The sequence below is a fragment of the Loxodonta africana genome, chromosome 6 (genome assembly GCF_030014295.1).
Source record: "Loxodonta africana isolate mLoxAfr1 chromosome 6, mLoxAfr1.hap2, whole genome shotgun sequence".
In the NCBI taxonomy this organism is placed as follows: domain Eukaryota; kingdom Metazoa; phylum Chordata; class Mammalia; order Proboscidea; family Elephantidae; genus Loxodonta; species Loxodonta africana.
Genome location: NC_087347.1, coordinates 42,855,867 through 42,880,316, shown reverse-complemented (window position 1 = coordinate 42,880,316; position 24,450 = coordinate 42,855,867). Strand labels below are relative to the sequence as shown.

At 39.1% G+C, this 24,450-nt stretch overlaps 1 protein-coding gene across 8 annotated transcripts in view; it reads left to right on the top strand.

Annotated features, from left to right (window-relative positions):
- Window positions 1-24,450, top strand: part of ABI2 (abl interactor 2) — a 110,613-nt gene that overhangs the window by 26,869 nt on the left and 59,294 nt on the right. For all 8 annotated transcript variants that reach the window (XM_064286780.1, XM_064286782.1, XM_064286781.1 and 5 more), the window contains exon 2: window positions 23,438-23,605. In XM_064286780.1, the coding sequence (XP_064142850.1) occupies window positions 23,438-23,605 (168 nt within the window). The remainder of the gene's footprint in view (window positions 1-23,437; window positions 23,606-24,450) is intronic.

Genomic DNA, 24,450 nt, shown 5'->3' with positions numbered 1-24,450 from the left:
TAACATGGCTGTTACCCTGTTTTGAGCTTTTTTTTTTTTTTTTTTTAATAACCTTGCCTTGTTTTTTTTTGGATTTCCCTGTCTGGGTTGACTTCTGGTTCCTCTGCCCAGTGTTCTAGTCTTGGATTGATAACCTGATATTATTGATTTTCTAACCAAAGAACTCCCTTTAGTATTTCTTGTAGTTTTGGTTTGGTTTTTATGAAGTCCCTCAACTTGTGCTTATCTGGAAATGTCTTAATTTCACCTTCATATTTAAGAGACAATTTTGCTGGATATATGATTCTTGGCAGGCAATTTTCTTCCTTCAGTTTTTTAAGTATGTCATCCCATTTCCTTCTTGCCTGCATGGTTTCTGTCGAGTAGTCTGAGCTTATTCTTATTGGCTTTTCTTCATAGGTAACTTCTCGTTTATCCCTCGCTGCTCTTAAAATTCTCTCTTTATCTTTGGTTTTGGCAAGTTTGATTATAATATGTCCTGGTGACTTTCTTTTCAGATCTACCTCATGTGGAGTTCGATGAGCATCTTGGATAGATATCTTCTCATCTTTCACGATATCAGGGAAGTTTTCTGCCAACAAATGTTCAACTCTTCTCTCTGTATTTTCTGTTATACCTCCCTGTTCTGGTACTCCAATCACTCGTAGATTATTTCTCTTGATAGAGTCCCACATGATTCTTAAGGTTTCTTCATTTTTTAAAATCCTTTTATCTGATTTTTCTTCGAATATATTAGTGCCAAGTGATTCATCTTCAAGTTCAGAAAGTCTAGCTTCTACTTGCTCAATTCTGCTCCTCTGACTTTCTATTGAGTTGTCTGTTTCTGTAATTTTATTGTTAATCTTCTGAATTTCTGATTGCTGTCTGTGGATTTTTCCAGCTTATTAAACTTTTCATTACGTTCCTGAATAATCTTTCTAACTTCTTCAGTTGCTTTATCTGTGTGTTCCTTGGCTTGTTCTGCGTATTGTCTCATTTCCTTCCTGATGTCTTGAAGGGTTTTGTATATTAAACTTTTGTATTCTGCATCTGGTAATGCCAGGAATGCACTTTCATCTAGAAGATCCCTGAATTCTTTGTTTTGAGAGCCTGTTGAGGTGATCATGGCCTGTTTCTTTATGTGACTTGATATTGACTATTGTCTCCGAGCCATCTGTAAGTTATTGTATTAGTTCATGCTTGCTTACTGTGTCATAGCTGATTGCTTTGTTTTTTTTTCGTATACCCCTCTGGGTTGCTTGAGTGAGCTAGCTTGATTATTTTCACCTTTGGAGCTCTGACGTCTGGTCCCCAGCTGGCTAGAGCTTTTATCAAGTATATCAGTCTAGGAGTCCATTCAGTTTTCTTGTATGAATTCAGCTCAGGTTGCCAGGTAGCTGATCATCAAGTGTGTAGTACAGGCTCTGTCCTACAGTCTTAGAGGGGCAGGGGTGATTGGTGTGTATTCCAGTATCTGATTGCAGCAGGGGGTCACACTCTCAACAAGGCAGGGGCCTGAGAACCGACCCCCGAGTGTCTGTGAGGAAAACACATCCCTGTTCCCTAGAGCGTGCAGGTGGTTGAGTTCTGCAGACGGACCACGGGCACCCAAAGTTTTTGGTTGTAAGGACTGGGAGGTACCAGTTATCTTTGGACCCCTGTCGCAGGCGGCTGGGTGACCTGAGTGGTGCTACCAGTCCTTAGGTCCCTGATGTGGGTAGGTGGGGACTTTAATAGGCAAAGTAATGTCAAACATCAAACACCCTCCTCTCCACCGCACAGCTGAAATGGTTGGAGTCTGCCAACAAGGGCCTATTCTCCCAAAATAGGCCCACACAGGTCCATGCAGAAGGGAAGGGTGCTCAAAGTCCACGGATGGCTTACACTTGGACAGGAGCTGCTTCTGTCCTGAGCTCCCCTGGTCAGTGGAACTAACAAATTATCTTTTCCCCAAATGCAAATTTTTTCCTTCCCCAAGGTCGGGAGGATGGCTCTAGGTGCTCCTCAGGGTCTATCTCAGGCCCAGGGAATTCAGCCGCTAAAGCCGGTTTGCGGGGGTGGGTGGTAGGTTGTGGTAAAATATATGCAAGTACTTAGCTTTTGCCGAGAGCGCCGTTCTCCTCAGGTTCCGGAGGTGTAAGTGGGCTGTGTGGCTGGCTGCTTCTCCCTGAGGAAACTGTGGCTGAGTGCTAGTACCGGGGCTGCCGCCGCCGGCGCTGCTCCGGGAATGGTGCCTGAGGGTTCCCTGCGATTCAGGTCCAGTAACTCCTCTCCGCTTCTGAGCGGTCTCTTCCTCCCCCTGCCCCTCAGTTTGTTTTCTAAGGTTGCCTTTGAAGTTCAGGACTCCCAGCTTGTCACAAATATACTCATTTCACTTGTTTTTTTGAGTCTGTTGTAAAGAGGGCTCGCCGGAAGCGTCTGTCTATTCTGGCTCCGCCTCCTAGGTTGTATCTTGAGTGAATCCTTTTTGAGATATAAAAGAGTGAAGCAAGCAGAGAGACAGGGTGATCTCAAATTACGAGGAAAGTCTCACCAGGAGCAGAGCGTGGCATTTGGACCTGGGGTTCCTGTGCTGAGAAGCTCCTAGACCAGGAGAAGATTGATTACAGGGATCTTCTTTCAGAACCAACAGGGAGAGAAGGCATTCCCCCGGAGCTGGCGCCCTGAATTTGAACTTCTAGCCTCCTAGACTGTGAGAGAATAAATTTCTCTTTGTTACAGCCATATGCCTGTAGTAGTTCTATTATAGCAGAAATGGGCACTAGATGACTTAGAGGACCATGGAAGAATCCTGATTCTTTTATAATGGTCAGTGAATATGCATGTGCTTTACCCTTGAGGGAGACAACTATCTCTGTTCTTTGCTCCGAAGGGAGACACCATCTCTATCTTCCAAGACTTTTTTACATAAACATTCTTGAGAAAATAGTCTGGAACAAAGAAAGTCAGTGCCTCTGCTCACTAGATGTGCAAAAATGTAAGAGAATCATAGAGAATTGTCTCCCATTGTCAGTTTCAGTTATTTTTTCCCCAAGGAGACATATTTCTGGGAGCCCTTTAACATTTGTCTCCAATTTAGATTGTTAGGAAATAGGATGGCGCTAAAAGAATTACAAGTGTTTTATGTTTACAGGTACAGAATATCCTTAACAGTTTGCCTGCCTTTCTTTCTTTGGAGGAGAAAGGCATCTGGAAAGTTTCAAAAGGTAAATGAGGAAAGAAGAGTTTTAAAACTTGGGTCTGTTTTTTACCATACCCAAAGCCATCTCTTCAGACAGTGATTGGACTGGACTATGGGATAGACAGTGATACTGGTGAAGAATGAGCTTCTTGGATCAAGTAGACACATGAGACTGTGTTGGCATCCCCTGTCTGAAGGGGAGATGAGAGCGTAGAGGGGGTCAGAAGCTGGCGGAATGGATGTGAAAAGAGAGAGTGGAGGTAAGGAGTGTGGTGTGTCATTAAGGGGAGAGCAATTAGGAGTATATAGCAAGGTGTGTATAAATTTTTGTATGAGAGTCCGACTTGATTTGTAAACTTTCACTTAAAGCACAACAAAAATTAAAAAAAAACAACAAAAACTTAGGTCTGTTTTTTAAATGCACAATTCACATCATATTTCTTACCAAGCAGTTTTTTTTTTTTAATTAATCTAAATTAAGTATTCCTGTAAAACTTGTGATTTATCACTTTCTAGATAGGCATGCTTAATTAGTCCAGTATAAAGTGACCTACTTCCAAATATGTTCCAGAAAAGAACCATGGTATTTTATAGTTGAAAATAATCTAATAATCCAGACTTTTCAATGTAATGTGTATTTACTAAGTATTAAAAAACAAAACTGACTTTCAAGGACAAGTAAGATAGTACCAGAACTAGGATAAGAACCCAGATGGCCTGATACCCAGCCCTCACGCATCCTTTATATCATCCACTGTTTTCTACAAACATTAGTTTGGCTTTGGTAGTAGGTTTCCCCAAAACAGCCAAACATAGTCTTTGCAAAGAACTAAACGAAAACCAAACCCATTGCTGTCGAGTCAATTCTGACTCATGGCAACCCTATAAGACAGAGTAGAACTGCCGCGTAGGGTTTCCAAGGCTGTAAATCTTTACTGAAGTAGACTCCCAAATCTTCTCCAGTGGAGTGGCAGGTGGGTTTGAGCCGCTGACCTTTTGATTGGCAGCCGTGTACTTTTAACAATTGCGCCATCAGGGCTCCTTCAGCAAATAACTAGGTGGCCTTATTTTCTTAATCTCAAAAAAATGATCTATGATCAGTTGTCTTATTTCCAAAATAACCTCCTTTTTTCTCTGGTTTCTCCTGACACTTTCGCTGTGGAGGTGAATATCAATTTTATCTGCCTTTGTTGTTTCCAGTTTCCCTCAACATAGATTGTCTAGGAAGATAACATAGCAAATTGACTATTTTAAAGATGCCATGTTATTGAAAATTGAAGCCAGTGTAGGTGAATTTATTAGTGTTATGGATTGAATTGTGTCCTCCAAAAATGTGTGTCATCTTGGCTAGGCCATGTTTCTTAGTATTGCGTGATTGTCCACCATTTTGTTATCTAATGTGATTTTCTTATGTGCTGTAAATCTTACCTCTTTGCTGTTAATGGGGCAGGATTAGAGGCAGTTATATTAATGAGGCAAGACTGAAACTGCAATTTTAGGTTGTATCTTCAGTCAGTCTCTTTTGAGATATAAAAGAGAGAAGCAAGCAGAGAGACAGGGGGAGCTCATACCACCAAGAGAGCAGTGCCAGGAGCAGAGCCCATTCTTTGGACCTGGGGTACTTGTGCTGAGAAGCTCCTAGTCCAGGGGAAGATTGATGATAAGGGTCATCCTCCAGAGCCAGCAGAGAGAGAAAGCCTTCCCCTGGAGCTGGCACTCTGAATTTGGACTTCTAGCCAACTAGTCTGTGAGAGAATAAATTTCTCTTTGTTAAAGCCATCCACTTGTGGTATTTCTCTTATAGCAACACTAGATGACTAATACAATTACTTATTAGCTCAACCGTGTGAAGGAACAAGAAGGACTAGAATCAAGGATTTAAACACACTTAGAACTCTACCTCTCATTTCTGCTTTTCTGCGTATTCGCTTTATCCTTTGAGATCTGTGTACTCCATACACTGTGTGACATCCTTACATGCGTTTCAAACCACATATATTATTAGTCCTGTGACCTGAGGAAAAGGAAATTCCTTCTTCTAGAATGAGTTTGAAAACTCCAGGGAAGAATCTGGGTCATGATCCTATGCCTTGAGCAAAATCGCTGTGGCATAAGGTGGGCAAAGGTATTGGAATTTGTCCCGGGTAGGTCAAACCCTAGGGAATGGGGTGAGGAGGAGGTGTTTCTTTTCCCTTTTTAATCAGGATGGAAGGAATACTACCCAGACAAAAATTTGATCCACTGTAAGTTAAATAAAGATTTCCATGAGAAATCACCATCAGTCTTTTTAGGTGTGCAGGTATATTTTCCTCATTTCCATATGAACTTATAACACCTTCTGATTACCCAGTTAATAGATGATTTTTCAGTGATTACATTTTCATTTGACTTCCTCTGAGTGACATTTTAATTTCACCAGTAGAACTGTCTGCAAATCACATTGTAAGATGGAAAACCCTCTTGGAAAAGTTCTCAGAGCTAGCTCATCTCATTTATAATTAAGATTCACAATAACTTAAAAACCATAGGGAGCTTTCTTTTGAATTTGTTTTTTTTTTTTTTTTTAATAACTTTTATTAAGCTTCAAGTGAACGTTTACAAATCCAATCAGTCTGTCACATATAAGTTTACATACATCTTACTCCCTACTCCCACTTGCTCTGCCCCTCTTGAGTCAGCCCTTTCAGTCTCTCCTTTCTTGACAATTTTGCCGGCTTCCCTCTCTCTCTATCCTCCCATCCCCCCTCCAGACAAGAGTTGCCAACACAATCTCGAGTGTCCACCTGATATCATTAGCTCACTCTTCATCAGCGTCTCTCTCCCACCCGCTAACCAGTCCCTTTCATTTCTGATGAGTTGTCTTCGGGGATGGTTCCTGTCCTGTGTCAACTGAAGGTCTGGGGAGCATGGCCGCCGGGATTCCTCCAGTCTCAGTCAGACCATTAAGCTTGATCTTTTTATGAGAATTTGGGGTCTGGGATCTCCTGCTCCCTCAGGGGTCCTCTGCTGTGCTCCCTGTCAGGGCAGTCATCGATTGTGGCCGGGCACCAACTAGTTCTTCTGGTCTCAGAATGATGTAGGTCTCTGGTTCATGTGGCCCTTTCTGTCTCTTGGGCTCTTAGTTGTCGTGTGGCCTTGGTGTTCTTCCTTTTCCTTTGCTCCAGGTGGGTTGAGACCAATTGCTGCATCTTAGATGGTCGCTTGTTAGCATTTAAGACCCCAGACGCCACATTTCAAAGTGGGATGCAGAATGGTTTCATAATAGAATTATTTTGCCAATTGACTTAGAAGTCCCCGCAAACCATGTTCCTCAGACCCCCGCACTTGCTCCGCTGACCTTTGAAGCATTCATTTTATCCCGGAAACTTCTTTGCTTTTGGTCCAGTCCAATTGAGCTGACCTTCCATGTATTGAGTGTTGTCTTTCCCTTCACCTAAAGCAGTTCTTATCTACTGATTAATCAATAAAAAACCCTCTCCCACCCTCCCTCCCTCCCCTCCTCGTAACCACAAAAGTATGTGTTCTTCTCAGGTTTACTATTTCTCAAGATCTTATAATAGTGGTCTTATACAATATTTGTCCTTTTGCCTCTGACTAATTTCGCTCAGCATAATGCCTTCCAGGTTCCTCCATGTTATGAAATGTTTCAGAGATTCGTCGCTGTTCTTTATCGATGCGTAGTATTCCATTGTGTGAATATACCACAATTTATTTACCCATTCATCCGTAGATGGACACCTTGGTTGCTTCCAACTTTTTGCTATTGTAAACAGAGCTGCAATAAACATGGGTGTGCATATATCTGTTTGTATGAAGGCTCTTGTATCTCTAGGGTATATTCCTAGGAGTGGGATTTCTGGGTTGTATGGTAGTTCTATTTCTAACTGTTTAAGATAACGCCAGATGGATTTCCAAAGTGGTTGTACCATTTTACATTCCCACCAGCAGTGTATGAGAGTTCCAATCTCTCCGCATCCTCTCCAACATTTATTATTTTGTGTTTTTGGATTAATGCCAGCCTTGCTGGTGTGAGATGGAATCTCATCGTAGTTTTAATTTGCATTTCTCTAATGGCTAATGATCGAGAGCATTTTCTCATGTATCTGTTGGCTGCCTGAATATCTTCTTTAGTGAAATGTGTGTTCATATCCTTTGCCCACTTCTTGATTGGGTTGTTTGTCTTTTTGTGGTTGAGTTTTGACAGAATCATGTAGATTTTAGAGATCAGGTGCTGGTCGGAGATGTCATAGCTGAAGAAATAATTCACCCTGATCAAGTGGGATTTATACCAGGTATGCAAGGCTGGTTTAATATCAGAAAAACCATTAATGTAATCCATCACATAAATAAAACAAAAGACAAAAACCACATGATCTTATCAATTGATGCAGAAAAGGCATTTGACAAAGTCCAACACCCATTCATGATAAAAACTCTTACCAAAATAGGAATTGAAGGAAAATTCCTCAACATAATAAAGGGCATCTATGCAAAGCCAACAGCCAATATCACTCTAAATGGAGAGAACCTGAAAGCATTTCCCTTGAGAACGGGAACCAGACAAGGATGCCCTTTATCACCGCTCTTATTCAACATCGTGCTAGAAGTCCTAGCCAGGGCAATCAGGCTAGACAAAGAAATAAAAGGTATCCGGATTGGCAAGGAAGAAGTAAAGTTATCACTATTTGCAGATGACATGATTATATACACAGAAAACCCTAAGGAATCCTCCAGAAAACTACCGAAACTAATAGAAGAGTTTGGCAGAGTCTCAGGTTATAAAATAAACATACAAAAATCACTTGGATTCCTCTACATCAACAAAAAGAACACCGAAGAGGAAATAACCAAATCAATACCATTCACAGTAGCCCCCAAGAAGATAAGATACTTAGGAATAAATCTTACTAAGGATGTAAAAGACCTATACAAAGAAAAATACAAAGCTCTACTACAAGAAATTCAAAAGGACATACTTAAGTGGAAAAACATACCCTGCTCATGGATAGGAAGACTTAACATAGTAAAAATGTCTATTCTACCAAAAGCCATCTATACATTTAATGCACTTCCGATCCAAATTCCAATGTCATATTTTAAGGGGATAGAGAAACAAATCACCAATTTCATATGGAAGGGAAAGAAGCCCTGGATAAGCAAAGCACTACTGAAAAAGAAGAAGAAAGTGGGAGGCCTCACCTTACCTGACTTCAGAACCTACTATACAGCCACAGTAGTCAAAACAGCCTGGTATTGGTACAACAACAGACACATAGACCAATGGAACAGAATTGAGAACCCAGACATAGATCCATCCACGTATGAGCAGCTGATATTTGACAAAGGACCAGTGTCAATTAACTGGGGAAAAGATAGCCTTTTTAACAAATGGTGCTGGCATAACTGGATATCCATTTGCAAAAAAATGAAACAGGACCCATACCTCACACGATGCACAAAAACTAACTCCAAGTGGATCAAAGACCTAAACATAAAGACTAAAACGATAAAGATCATGGAAGAAAAAATTGGGACAACCCTAGGAGCCCTAATACAAGGCATAAACAGAATACAAAACATTACCAAAAATGATGAAGAGAAACCCGATAACTGGGAGCTCCTAAAAATCAAACACCTATGCTCATCTAAAGACTTCTCCAAAAGAGTAAGAAGACCACCTACAGACTGGGAAAGAATTTTCAGCTATGAATTTGTTTCTTTTTGTGGCTTTTTGCCTAGTTGTTTTTGTGGCTCCATCTGTTGAGTGGTGGTAAATATATGTGTGCAGAAGGGGTGGGAAACTGTCATCTCCCAAGTTTGGGATTTCTAAACCTCTGTGCACTGAAAAATCTTAGGATATTCAGTATACAGTTTCTCTCACATTCATGGAATCTACAAAGATCCCAAATTTTTCATGCTTTGCTTGATTTGAAAGAATCAAGAGCCTAGATCTGTTGTACTTAGAGCAATATACAGCTTCTATATATTCTAAAGATATAAATATGTTTTGGTAATATCTTTCATGTATATAAAGGTAGATATTTAGAAATTGAAGCAATTTACTTATAAGGCACTTGTAAGTTTGCTCTGCAGTCCCTTTATTTTGTGATAGAATTTAAAACAGTTGATTTGGTTAGTGCAGTGGTTGAGAGCTTGGCTGCCAACCGAAAGTTCGGCAGCTTGACTCCACCAGACGCTCCTTGTAAACCCTATGGGACAGTTCTGTTCTGTCCTGTCCTGTATAGTTGCTGTGAGCTTGAGTTGACTCAGTGGCAGTAGGTTTAGTTGATTTTTAAATGTTTTATTGACATAAAGTTCATGTATGATGAAAGTTCTGAGTAGTATTAGGATAAGGGATATTTTAAACAGAAGGTGAAGTTTAAGGTAGAGAGGAATATTTGACTTTGAGTTTTGAGGGCCTGGAAGGGGGAAAATAGGGTGTCATGAGGGAAAGCAAATATAATGGGTTATAGTAGAACAGTTGGGAAGCTGTAAATGTGAGGTGATAAGAATTAGAAGGTGATGAAGGACAGAAATGGTAAGCATAGAGAGGTGTGAAGAGGCCAAAGGAACAGTTTGACAAGAGGGAGAATTCATCACTGTGAGTGGCGTGATTAAGAGTAGCAAGTGATGATGCCTAGAAATGAGTAGAATTTGGACTCAAGATATGGCCTAGGTTAGAAGCAGTAAGTTGTGAATGAGAAGCCTAACGTGTAAAAAAGAAAGTTTGCTTGGCAAGTGAGAGAGATTGGATGAATATTTAGAGCTATGACTTTCTAAGGTGAGGAAACTCCTGAGTTGAGAATGTTGAATGAACCCAAAGGTTAAGTAAGACCTTTGCCAAGTCTGCTTTGCAATTAATTCTGTTGCTGATATCATTTATGAAGTCAGGAAGGACCAAAATCAAGGTATCTACTTTCAAGGATGGATCTCTATTTTTCAGGAGTAATAACATTACTCAGGAGAAGTGTGGCCTCAGTGTGAGCACCAGATCCAGAGGTGGCAGCTGGTGGCTGTCAGTCAACTGTGTTCCCCTCAGCATATTTTCTTGAAGTGAGATCTGAACGTATGTCACCATGGCTGCCATGGCAACTCTTGGTGAAATATTTTCCAATAAATGTGGTACAAAAGTCTCAGAGAAGAATCTTATTGGCCTGACTTGGTTCAGTGCTCTTCCTTAAATAAATCAATGATCGTGTCCAAGAGGTTGGTGTACTTTTGGTAGTACTCTTCCTTAAATCAATCAATCATCGTGTCCAAGAAGTTGGTGTACTTTTGGTAGGCTCGGGTCATGATTCCATTCCTGTGGCCATGGGTAATTTGGAGGATGAGTGGGAATCATCCTACAAAGGCTGAGTTCCCCATATGAGAGTGGAATTTCTGTTGCCCCAAAAATGATACTGGATGCTGAACAAGAGATAATGTTCTCTGTAGTGCTGCTTTACTGAATTAATTTTTTTTTAAGCAGGAAGCAGTATAGAAGACAGAATGCTAAAACATAAAGAAAAGCAGAATGAAACTAGTGAAGGACACATAGAGGCAGAGCCTGTTGTGTTGCATGGCAATAAAAAATGGAAACGGAATGACCCTATTTTCAAGTAGACAGTTATTACTATTTTTAAAAATGATTGATGTATGCAAATGCAGGAATTTAAAAGGGCCGTTAATATAGACATACCATCTCCCTTCACCAAGACTCAATTCTCAATTGTGTCCTGTGTTTTATACCCAGAATCATTTATGGAATGAGGGGATGCCCTTTTACAAAGCTGTGTCTGTGCTAAATTAGTGGGTATAGAAGTTTTAGGTGATTCCACTATAGTGGTTGAGAAGGCCAGTGAAGAATTACTGCTTCCTTTGTGGTCCTTCATGAAGCCTCAGATGATGTAGCTAAAAATAATTTTGTATTACTTAGAGTAAATATTTCTATTGGGTTTTGTTTCAAATCAGTTTGGAAAGAAAAGAGCTCTGCAGCATGTAATACATTTCTAGTTCATTAGTATGCTAGACCCTGAATGACATAGTTCCTGTGATCTTGATTATGGTGGCAGCAGACCAGCTAGTCCAGTTCCATCGTTGTAGCAAAGACAAGCTCTTTTGTTAAAAACAAGTGAAGCGAAAGTACAAATATTGTGACATCCAGAATGTGCTGTTGTTAGTCTTATTTTCATCTAAATATGAAAGGTGTTTATTGAAAGATTTTTTTTTAAAACATGGGTATATATAACATTAGAAAACCTGGAAAAACATAAATAATAATATTAAAATTATTTGTAAGCCCATTCTTCTCCTGCATTGCCGTTGAGTTGATTCTGACTCATAGTGACACTGTAGGACAAATTAGAACTGCCCCATAGGCTTTTTAAGGCTGTAATCTTTATGAATCACAACTCATCTGTCAGTTTGTTTTACTGTGGTGGGTTGTGTGTTGCTGTGATGTTGGAAGCTGTGCCACTGGTAATTCAAATACCAACAGAATCACCCGTGGTGGACAGGTTTCAGTGGAGCTTTCAGACTGTTACAGACTAGGAAGAAGGACCTGGCGATCTACTTCTATAAAAATTGGCTGGTGAAAACGTTATCAATAGCAGTAGAACACTGTGTGTTATAGTGCAACATTGTGTGAGATAGTGCCAGAAGATGAGCCCCTCAGGTTGGAAGCCACTAAAAATAAAATTGGGGAAGAGCTGCCTCCTCAAGGAAGAGTTAACTGTAATGACGTGGATGGAGTCCAGCTTTCGGAACCTTCATTTGCTGATGTGACATGACTCAAAATGAGAAGAAACAGCTGCAAACATCTATTAATAATCAGAACATAGAGTGTACCAAATATGAATCTAGAAAAATTGGAAGTTGTCAAAAATGAAATGGAATGCATAAAGATTGATATATCTGAGGCATCAGTGAGCTGAAATGGACTGGTATCGGCCATTTTGAATTGGACAATCATATGGTATGTAGTATGCCAGGAATGACAAATTGAAGAAGAACAGCATCGCATTTGTCATCAAAAAAGAACATTTCAAATGCTATCCTGGATTACAGAGCCCTGGTGACGCAGTGGTTACAAACTAGGTTGCTAATCAGAAGGTTGGCAGTTCGAATCCAGTAGTTGCTCCTCTGGAGAAAGTTGTGGCAGTTTGGTTCTGTAAAGATTACAGCCGTGGGAACCCTATGGGGGCAGTTCTGCTCTGTCCTATAGGGTCACTATGAGTTGAAATCAACTCAGCAGCAATGGGTATCCTGAAGTACATTGCTGTCAGTGATAGGGTAATATCCATATGCCTATAGGGAAGACCCATTAGTATGACTATTCAATTGTTCACACTAACCACTATGCCAAAGATGAAGAAATTGAAGATTTTTAGTGACTTCTGCTGTCTGAAATTGATCAGTCATGCACCCAAGTTGGTGATTGGAATTAGAAAGTTAGAAACAAAGAAGGTTCAGTAGTTGGAAAATATGGCCTTGGTGATAGAAACAATGCTAGAGATCGCATGATAAAATTTTGTAATACCATCGATTTGTTCATTGCAAACACACCTTTTCACCAACATAAACGGCCACTATACATGGGGACCTCACCATATGGAATATATAGGAATCAAATTGAGTACATATGTGGAAGGAGACGATGTTGTCATTGTTAGGTGTTATCAAGTATGTTCCTATTCATAGCGACCCTGTGTACAACAGAATGAAACACTGTACAGTCCTACTCCATCCTTACAGTTGAATGAAACACTGTACAGTCCTACACCATCCTTACAGTTGTTCATATGTTTGATCCTGTTGTTGTAGTGACTGTGTCAATCCATCATTGAAGATTTTCCCCTTTTTCTCTGATCTTCTACTTTACCAAGCATAATGTCCTTGTCCAGGAACTGGTCTATCCTGATAAAATGTCCAGCATTTATCATTATGTGAGACCAACTCTCACCATCCTCACTTCTAAGGAGCATTCTGGCTGTACTTAATCCAAGACAGATTTGTTGGTTCTTCGTCGGTCTGTGGTATATTTAATATTCTTTGCCAGCACCGTAATTAAAGTGCATCAGTTCTTTGATTTTCCTTATTCATTGTCCAGCTTTCACATGCATATGAGGCAATTGACAATACCACCGCTTGGGTGCAGTGCACCTTAATCCTCGAAGTGACATCTTTGCTCTTGAGCACTTTAAAGAGGCCTTTTGCAGCAGATGGGCCAATGCAATGCATCTTTTGATTTCTTGACTGCTGCCTCCATGGGCATTGATTGTGGATCCAAGTAAAATGAAATCCTTGACAATTTCAGTCTTTTCCCCATTTATCATAATGTTGCTTATTGGTCCAGTTGTGAGGACTTTTTGTTTTCTTTAATTTGAGGTGTAATCCATACTGATGGCTGTGTTCTTTGATCTTCATCAGTAAGTGCTTCAAGTCCTCTTCACTTTCAGAAACCAAGGTTGTGTCATCTGCATATTGCAAGTTGTTAATGAGTCTTTCTCCAATCCTGATGACCTGTCCTCCTTCATATAGTCCAGGTTCTCGGATTATTTGCTCAACATACATATTGAATAAGTATGGTGAAAAGATAAGCCCTGATGCACTCCTTTCCTGATTTTTAACCACATAATACCCCATTGCGCTGTTGGGACAGCTGACTCTCTATGTACAGGTTCCATGTGAGCACAATTAAGTGTTCTGGAATTCCCATTCTTCACACTGTTACCCATAAAGGCGAGTGCCTTTGCATGGTCAGTAAGACACAGGTAAACATCTTTCTGATATTCTCTGCTTTCAGCCAAGATCCATCTGACATCAGCAATGATATCCCTCATTCCACGTCCTGTTCTGAATCCAGCTTGAATTTCTGGCAGTTTCCTGTTGATGCACTGCTGCAACGGTTTTCGAATTACCTGCAACAAAATTTTATGTGTGTGTGATATTAATGATATTATTTCCACATTCCATTGGATCATCTTTCATTGGAATGGGCACAAATATGGATCTCTTCCAATTGGGTGGCCAGGTAGTTGTCTTCCAAATTTCTTGGCATAGATGAGTGAGCACTTCCAGTGATGCAACCATTTGTTGAAACATCTCAATTGGTATTGCACCAATTCCTGGAGCCTTGTTTTCGCCAGTGTCTTCAATGAAGCTTGGACTTTTTCCTTAAGTACCGTTGGTTATATCCTGCCTCCTAAAATGGTTGAATGTTGACCAGTTCTTTTTGGTACAGTGACTCTGTGTATTCCTCCCATCTTCTTTTTGATGGGAAAACTCGTTATCAGTCAGAGTGAGGCCATCAATTGCTCAATTGCAAGTTCTAGTTGAAGCTGGAGAAAATTTTTAAAAATTTAAAAAAATCCATGAGAGCCAAAGTACCACCTTGAGTATATCCCACCTGAATTTGGAGATCATCTCAAGAACAGATTTTGCGTACTGAACGCTAATGACAGAAGACCAGACAACTTTTGGGATGACGTCAAGGACAATCATATATGAAGAAAACAGAAGGTCATTTAAGAGACAGGAATGAAAGAAAAGGCTAAATGAATGTCAGAAGAGAACCTGAAACTTTCTCTTGAATTTAGAGCAGCTAAAGTGAAACACTTTGCATTGGGCAAATCTGCTGCAAAAGACCTCTTTAAAGTATTAAAAAGCAAAGAAGTCATCTTGAAGACTAAGGTGCACCTGACCCAAGCCATGCTGTTTTCAATCACCTATATGCTTGTGAAAGGTGGACGGTGAATAAGGAAGACCAAAGAAGAGTTGATGCCTTTGAATTATGGTGTTGATAAAGAATATGGAATATACCATGGACTGCCAAAAGAATAAACAAATCTGTATTGGAAGAACTACAGCCAGAATGCTCTTCAGAATTAAAGATGGCAAGACTTTGTCTCACATACTTTGGACATATTATCAGGAGGGATCAGTCCCTGGAGAACAGCATCATGCTTGGTAAAGTAGAGGGTCAGTGAAAAAGAGGAAGACTCTCAATGAGATGGATTGACACGGTGGCTGCGGCAGTGGGCTCAAATGTAACAACAATTGTGAGGATGGCATAGGACCAGGCAGTATGTCATTCTGTTGTACATGGGGTCTCCGTGAGTTAGAAACTACTTGATGGCATCTAACAACAACAACAAAGTGAAAGGAAGTAATGATTAAGTAGAAGAGCTGAACAGAATATTTTAAAGGGCGACAAAGTGAAGTATTATAATGAAATGTGCAAAGACCTGGAGTTACAAAACGTGAGGGCGTTTCTCAAGCTGAAAGAACTGAAGAAAAAAATTCAAGCCTTGAGTACCAGTATTGAAGGATTCTATAGGCAAAATATTGAACGACACAGGAAGCATCAAAAGAAGATGTAAGGTATACTCAGAGTCACTATACCAAAAAGAATTGGTCAATGTTCAACTATTTCAGGAGGTAGCATATGACCAAGAGCTGATATTACTGAAGGAAGAAGTCCAGGCTGCACTGAAGGCGTTGGAGAAAAACAAGACCCCAGGATTTGACAGAATACTAATTGATAGGTTTCAACAAGTGGATGCAACTCTGGAAGCATGCATTCATCTATACCAGGAAATTTGGAAGACAGCTATCTGGCTGCCTGATTGGAAGAGATCCATATTTGCTCCCATTCCAAAGAAATGTAATCTAACAGAATGTGGAAATTATCTAACAATGTAATCAATATTACATGCAAGTAAAATTTTGCTGAAGATAATTCAAAAATGGCTGTAGCAGTACATTGATAGGGAACTGCCAGAAATTCAGAAATTCAAGGTGGATTCAGGAGATGACATGGAATGAAGGATATCATTGCTGATGTCAGATGGATCTTGGCTGAAAGTATAGAATGCCAGAAAGATGTTTACATACCGCTAGTTACATGGATTTCATTTTACTTGGATCCACAATCAATACCCATAGAAGCAGCATTCAAGAAGTCAGACGAAGTATTACATTCACCAGTCTGCTGCAGAAGACCTCAAAATGTTCAAAGCAAAGATGTTACTTTGAGGACTAAGGTGTGCTTGACCTAAGCAGTTTATTTCCTCACAGTAAAGTAGGCTAAAAGTCCAAATTCAGGGTGTCTGCTTCAGGGGAAGGTTTTATCTTTGTGTTGGCCTTCTCATCAATCTTCCCCTTTAATAGGAGCTTCTCCACACAGGGACCCCGGGTCCAAAGGACGTGCTCTGCTCCTGGCACTGCTTTCGTGGTGGTATGAGGTCCCCATGTCTCTCTGCTTGCTTCTCTCTTTTATATCTCAAGAGATTGCCTCAAAACACAACCCAGTCTTGTAGGTAGAGTCTTGCATCAGTAACACAACTGCCGTCCATCCTCCCTCATTAACATCATAGAGGCAGGATTTACAACATATGGGGAAATCATACAATACTGGGATTCATGGCCCAGCCCACTTGATACACACTTTTTTGGGGGACATAATTCAATCCATGACAATAATATTATATGTGTATCATTTTACATAGTGGAGGTATAATAAAATCCCAGCACAATGACATAAAGTTTAAAAAATAAGTCTCATAAAATACAAGCTCATTTATTTGGGGATTCTAGATCTAGTTTTATTATATTCTGATTCATGTTATTAGTGGTGCATTATTTTACGGTCTTTTTATGTTTGAAATAGTTGTGTATTCTTTCATGTTATAATTTGAACACTATTCATAAGCATTTTTTAATATTTTGATATTGTTGCCATTGAGTCGATTCCAACTCTAAGCAACCGTGTAGGACAGAATAGAACTGCCCCACTGGGTTTCCAAGGTACGGTGGTGGATTTAACCTTTTGGATGGCAGCTGTCTTAGTCACCTAGTGCTGCTATAACAGAAGTACCACAAGTCAATGGCTTTCACAAAGAGGGATTTATTCTCTCACAGCCTGGGAGGCTAGAAGTCCAAATTCAGGGCACGCACTTACAGGGAATGCTTTTCTCTCGTTCTGGGGGAAGGTCCTTGTCCTCAATCTTGCCCTGTTCTAGGAGCTCCTTAGCACAGGAACCCTGGGTCCAAAGGATGCACATTGCTCCTGGCGCTACTTTCTTGTTAGTATGCTGTCCCCCTGTCTCTGCTGGCCTCTCCCTTTTGTATCTCAAAAGAGATAAATTTGAGACACAGTCTAATCTTGTAGATTGAGTTCTGCCTCATTGACATAACTGCAGCTAATTCCACCTTCTTAACATCATAACTTTAACCTTTGCTGTAGAGTCGATTTCGACTCATAGCGACCCTATAGGACAGAGTAGAACTGCCCCATAGAGTTTCCAAGGAGCACCTGGTGGATTCGAACTGCAGACCTTTTGGTTAGGAGCCATAGCACTTAACCAATACGCTACCATAGAGGTTAGAATTTACAACACATAGGAAAAGCACATCAGATGACAAAATGGTGGAGCATCACAAAATGCTGGGAATCATGGCATTCCCAGGTTAATACATATTTTTCAGGGACACAACTCAATCCGTAACAGCAGGCAAGCACTTAACCACTGTGTCACCAGGGCTCCAGATATTTTGATATAGTTGAGCCAGATTTATTTAACCCTTTCCTTACTGTTGAACATTTAGATGGTTTCCAATTATTTGTGTAACAAGATGTTAAAAAGCAACTTTTCATGTTGCCTTGGAGTTACAGTTCAGGCTCCAAAGTTAAGAACAACATACAAGAATTATCTCCACGTTTTAATAAATGATGTTAGATCATTCATATAGGACTTGGATGAAACTGCTTCTGTAATCCCTTGTTCACTATATTTTCATGAGTATAATTGTGTGTGTGTGTGTGTGTGTGTGTGTATTTTGCTGAAAGAGGGGACTGACATTTCATCTCCAGCTTAAGGCTTGCTGCTCTGTAGAAATGCTTGAACTCTGAAGTATATAGAGTGAACCTGACCCTGATAGAACTTGACCCTGGTCTTATTTGGGATGGAGTGGGAAAGGGCATGAAAACTGTTGCTTGACTTTTCCTAAGAAAACTTGAAAGAGCGCAGTCAGTTGGAGCTGTATTTCTAGAGTTTGGAGGAGGAAAAATGCTGACGACTCCTCCCGCCCCGCCCCGCCCCGCTGTGCCCTCATGGGCTAAGTAGACACAGCAGTAGGTAGGTAGGATCTGAAAAAACCAGTTGCCATTGAGTCAGTTCTGACTCATGGTGACCCTATGTGTTTTAGAGTAGAACTGCTCACCATAGCATTTTCAATGGATGTGAGCAGATGGGCTGGTGGGAAAAGTTGTTACAGGTGAAGGAAATAGACAAAGGTAGAAAACCACTGTATGTATTTATCCAGAGTGGCTGCTAACCAAAGGGTCGGCAGTTCGAATCCGCCAAGCACTCCTTGGAAACTCTGTGGGGCAGTTCTACTCTGTCCTGTAGGGTCGCTATAAGTCGGAATCCACTCGACGGCACTGGGTTTCTGGGTATACTTTTGAATGTTCCTCTATAAGCCCTGTGATAATTCTTTTCCTTATCTAAATAATTTTCTTTTTTCCTCTGCTTAATTCCATTTAATTAGTAATATTAGCTAATGAGATGGATCGTCATGTCGCCTTTAATGCCTGAACCGTAGCCACGTCACAGTGGATAACCAAATTTGGCTGTATCGGAGGATGAGAGTGCAGTCTCGGTGGTTTACCTACCAGACGGTGCTGCTCTGGAGCTACAACAAACCTGTTACAGTGCTGTTCACTGTTCCTTTGGGTAAAGTTAGATAATGTACCTTCTCTGCCGAAATTAATAAGCTTCTAGGCTAAAAGAGAAGGTGGCGATTTTGATAACAGTTTTATTAGTTTCTACCTGCATTTATTCCAGTTTTTACTGAACACTTAAATAACTTTATAGGAAAAGAAATCTCATTTTTAGAATAGCTGCTCTCCTAATATTATATTCTTAAAAACTTTAATGAATGTGCTTGGATTGACTTATTTGTAGAACAAATAATGTAACAACCTCCGCCTTTTAGAACTTCATTTTGGACTTAGAAATAACAGACTCTTGAGCCCAGAGTAACTTTGAATAAGCATGCAAGTGTAAAATACATTTCAGAAAGACTTAAAAAATTATTTTGGAGCTTTTATGCCTTACAAATATTCCTCTTTGTTTACGAGGACAGAATATTTAATATTCAGTTTCTTTTGTGTTAATGCACGTGGTATAGATTAGAAAATTAATATAGCTTTACTCTTTATTCTTTTTGATTTTATAAGTAATATATGCCCAAGGTAAAAAAAAAAAAGAGAGACCATATTAAAAAAAATCCTTAAAACCCATATCAGTTATACTCTCAACATTTGAGAAAACAACATTTTGGAGCATTTTTTTTTTCCTGTGCTCCTATTTATACACAGGCACCTACAGAATTAGGACGATGGTGTTTCAGATGCTTGGTAACCAGCTCTTTTTCACTTAGATATATTATAGGTATCTTTCTTTAGCAGTAATACATAATAGTACTATTTTTAGTTACTGTATGAATGTACAATATATTGTTTAATCAGTCTCATGTTATTTTCTATCTTTGTTATTAACTGTGTCAATGAACACCCTTATCTGTGCATTTTTCTTATATGATTAATATAAATTTAGAGCTCAAATGTAAGGGGACTCACATAAGTTCAGACCAAAATATTGGAACCCTAAGTGTAGTCAGGAGACTATTTTAAGGTTAGCTTATGCTTCATAAAGCCAGAGAATGGTGTCTTAAACTGTGTCAGACTCAGGTTTATCAGAATACCGTTTTGCTGATCATATGCTGACATGGTTCCGGAATTGTCACAGTGGAGGATTTAAGAGTTATAAATTTGAAAAGTAGAATTTGAACATGTATTTTCTTAACACTTTAATTGAATGAGGAAGGGGCTGGTAGGGAATGATGGAGGAGCTGATGGGAATGGCTTTCCGTCCCATGATACTCTTTGGTAATTGGTTGGGGGGAAAAGTAATGGTTGAGAGAAAATTATTTGCGGATTTCAATATTATAATCTCATGATTTAGAAACCAAGACAGAATAAACTTTTTACAATGTAAAAAAAAAAAGAAACAAAAACTATATGGTCATTTGTATATACAATGTTTTTAGAGAGAGTAAATATTAGTTGTGTCCCCAGTGTGGAACCTGTACTGATTATTGGTACAAAGTAATAATAATGTAGAAATCTCTTGACGTTTTTACCTGAAGGTTAGTGGAGATATAGTTCACTTTTTTTTACATTTGCTTGAGGCTCATCATGAAGTGATTAGCCTAATTAAAAAGCTATATACAACACAAGTCTGTGGAGTTACATTCAGTTTTCTAAATCAGCTGTGTATAATCTATTAAGAACTCAAAATTTATTTTTCTTGGTTAAAATCTAAGCATTTGACGTCATTAACATTGTTCTTAACCTGCCTCTTTTCTCATAGTGACCCTCTTGTTTATCAATTAATCATTCCAGAGGATCCAGATCGTGTTACGTTAATGTGTTAATTTTGTAAATTCTATAAATTACTGTAGAAATAAGAAAATACAAAAATAAATTGTTAGAGCTGCTCATTTCCAAAGAATGTCTATAAACTATAATTTGGGAAATGGTGATCTAGCATTACTCTTAAAACCAATAAAAACCAGTTGCTGTCGAGTTTATTCTGTCTCTTGGGGACTCGATATGTGTTAGAGTAGAACTGATTTTTGTAAGAGGTAGATTGCCAGGACTTTCTTCTGAGATGCCTCTGGGTGGACTAGAACTTTGAACTTTTTACTTAACAGCCAAGCATGTTAGCCATTTTCTTCATCCAGGAACTTCCACAGTTATCCTTAAATAGTTGCCACTTGATACATTAAAATCTTAAAATTCATGGCTTTTGTTGGAATTATCTGCTTAGGCTATCCTAGTGTGAAACATTTTGGCAAATGTCATAGTAGAAGAATTTAGATTATGTGAGTTCAACTATAGGATAAAATCAAAGAAACCAGACCCTTTGCCACTTAGTCATTTTTGACTCACTAGCGACCGTATAGCACAGACTAGAACTGCCCCATAGGGTTTCCAAGAAGCAGCTGGTGGATTTGAACTGCTGACCTTTTGGTTAGCAGCCCACCACTTAACCATTGCATCACCAGGGCATGTTAATTTTTAAAAAATACCATTAATTTTATAGGTATAATTCATAAGTATGATTTTATTTGAATAGTAATTTTAATGGCAGTGTAACTTTTAACATCTTTTGTTTGCATCAGCGGTTATGAAATTTAAAACAGATAGGCCATCTCAATTTGCCGCTATGGAATCAGAATGTGTTTTTTAAAAAAGCATCTTCTAGTAAAATTTCATTTTATCTCTGCTATTCAAGCTTTGATAAAATTCAAATAATAAGGATTAGAATTGTAAAGAAAAAAAAAGACACTGTTAACTCTTTTCAAGTTAAAATGGTATTATTTGATTATTTTGTTAACTGCTTCCTCAAAAGAAATTTACTCCACCCCTGCCCCCATCCTGGGGAAAATTTATATCTAGGCTGTTGATTCTCACCCTTATACCATGTGCTAGAGCCAAGATTGGGACACAGTGGACTTCGAACAGTAAATAACCACTTAAACATGTAAGTCGTTAGGTGCTGTCAAGTTGATCCTGACTCATAGCAACCCTGTGTATGACAAAAGGGAACACTACGCAGTCCTGCGCCATCCTCACCACTGTTGCTATGTTTGAGCCCATTGTTGTAGCCACCGTATCAGTCTATCTCATTGAGGGTCTTCATCTTTTTCGCTGACCCTCTACTTTACCAAGCATGGTGTTCTTCTCCAGGGACTGGTTCTTGCAGATAACATATCCAAAGTATGTGAGACGTAGTCTCACCATCCTTGCTTCTGAGGAGCATTCTGGCTGTACTTCTTCCAGGACAGATTTATTTGTTCTTTTGGCAGTCCATGGTATATTCAATATTTTTCACCAACACCATAATTCAAAGGCATCAATTCTTCTTTGGTATTCCTTATTCAGTGTCCAGCATTCACATGCCTATGAGGTGATTGAAAACACCATGGCTTGGGTCAGGTGCACCTTAGTCCTTACGTGACATCTTTGCTTTTTAACACTTTAAAGAGGTCTTTTGCAGCAGATTCGCCCAATGCAGTGTGTCTTTTGATTTCTTGACTGCTGCTTCCCTGAGGGTATTGTGAATCCAAGTAAAATGAAATACTGGACAATTTCAGTCTTTGTTTATCATGATGTTACTTATTGGTCCAGGTGTGAGGATTTTGTTTTCCTTATCTTGAGGTGTAAGCCTACTGAAGGCTGTGGTCTTGGATCTTCCTCAATAAATGCCTCAAGCCCCCCTCACTTCCAGCAGGCAAGGTTATATCATCTGCATATTGCACGTTGTTAGTGAGTCTTTCTCCAACCCTGATGCCCCACTCTTCTTGATATAGTCCAGTTGTAATTTTAGAAAGTGCTTTTAAAGTCATTGTCTTACCTGATGTTCCAGCAACACAGAATGCTTGATACAGAGGTTTAACTCCTCTGCTTTATCGTTGAGGAAATTGAGAAACTGAGTCTTGTCTAAGTTGACATATGGAGTAAATGGTAGAAATGACCTTAAGAGGTTTTTGGTTCAGAGACTATGTGTCCTTTCTACTCAACCACAGTCTTTCTGCAGATCTAGGGCAAAAAGATGGTACTTGGCAGTTAGCAGCATAGAATTTGTAACTTTACCATTGCTTTGTTGTGTGACATTGGAAATATCACTTACCCTCTTTTTTGCTTTGTAGTCTGTTTCTTCAATAGTATATTGCATAGGGTTATAACGTTTAAAGTGCTTGGGAAGAAAGGACCTTTGCCTTGTTTATCATTATTTTACTTTATTCAGATATTACTTTATAACAGTATTTCACATGTAAGAGTGAAAGGGGTAATTCAGGAAAGTAGAAAAAGTATGCCATAATTTATACATTCATAGTGAATGTTAACGTTTCTAAACAGTGACCTTGAGAAGCCTGTTCACTTGCTGGCATTGTTCAAATTATCCATTGGATCTAATTTTTAAAATAATGGCTTTAGGGTTTTATTTGCATCTGTATAAAGATGTTATCTATTTAACATGAAAATATGTGTGAACTCAGTCATAGTTTAGTTGTTGTGTCTATATGATACTGATAATTTGTTTCAGAACATTTTTGACTGTGTAGATTCAGGGATAGAATACTTTAATGACTGTTCTCGTAGGTGAGATTGCTAGAAATGGATTACCTTTGAATTAGTAATGCATTGTGGTTTTTTTCTTTCCCTAGTCAGCAGATAAGCAGCGAGCCCTAGAAGAAACCAAAGCCTACACCACGCAGTCCTTAGCAAGTGTTGCTTATCTGATAAACACCTTGGCCAACAATGTTCTGCAGATGCTGGATATCCAGGCGTCCCAGCTACGAAGGATGGAATCTTCAATCAATCATATTTCACAAGTGAGACCACACTGTTTTCTTAATTGTTTATGGAAACGTTGGCCATCTATAGTCTAGCAGCCTTTATTATATGAGGTAGCTCACATGTATGATTTGGAACATACAAACTCAATGTTAGACGGTTTTCTGATTCTTTTTATGGGGGTTATCTTCTTTGTGATTTTGATAGTGAGTAAATGTTCATGGGTTTTACTAAAACTCACATTTCGGGTTAAAATAATCAACCCCGAGGTGAAATTTTCTGATTTTTTTTTCTACCTTTTACCAAATTTCATGCTTTTTAACATTTTGAAAAATATAAATGATAGCTTGGTGGTTTGACTGGTTTAATTTTTTTACCTATTGGTAGGATTTATGTTTACTGGGATACAAACGTACCTCAACAATGGACAGCAGACTATAAGTGACTAGCAAACCTTATACAATTATCTTCATATAGAACTTTAAAAAATAAATGTTACAGCTTTTCCATTGTAACAATCATGCTCATGAAAATACAGAAAAAGAATGATAAAATGGAAAGAGAAACTCTTTCTCCACTATTTAGGATTTTCATTATTAATATTTTGGTGTTTCCTTCCAATGCTTTTTTTTCTATAAATAGTTTTTAAAATGTAGCTGTGATTATAACGTGTAGAATTTTGGGTTCTGCCTTTTTAACTTACCACCAAAACAAACATTCACATGATGTTATAAGCCTCTAATAAACATTCTCAATGGCTGCATGATGTTGCATGTATGTGCCATATAGTTTTCATAAACATTCCTGTATTTTGGCACCATTTTAAATAGCACTGCAATGAAGAGCCAATTTAATTGCAAAATGGATTAAAAAATTAAAACGG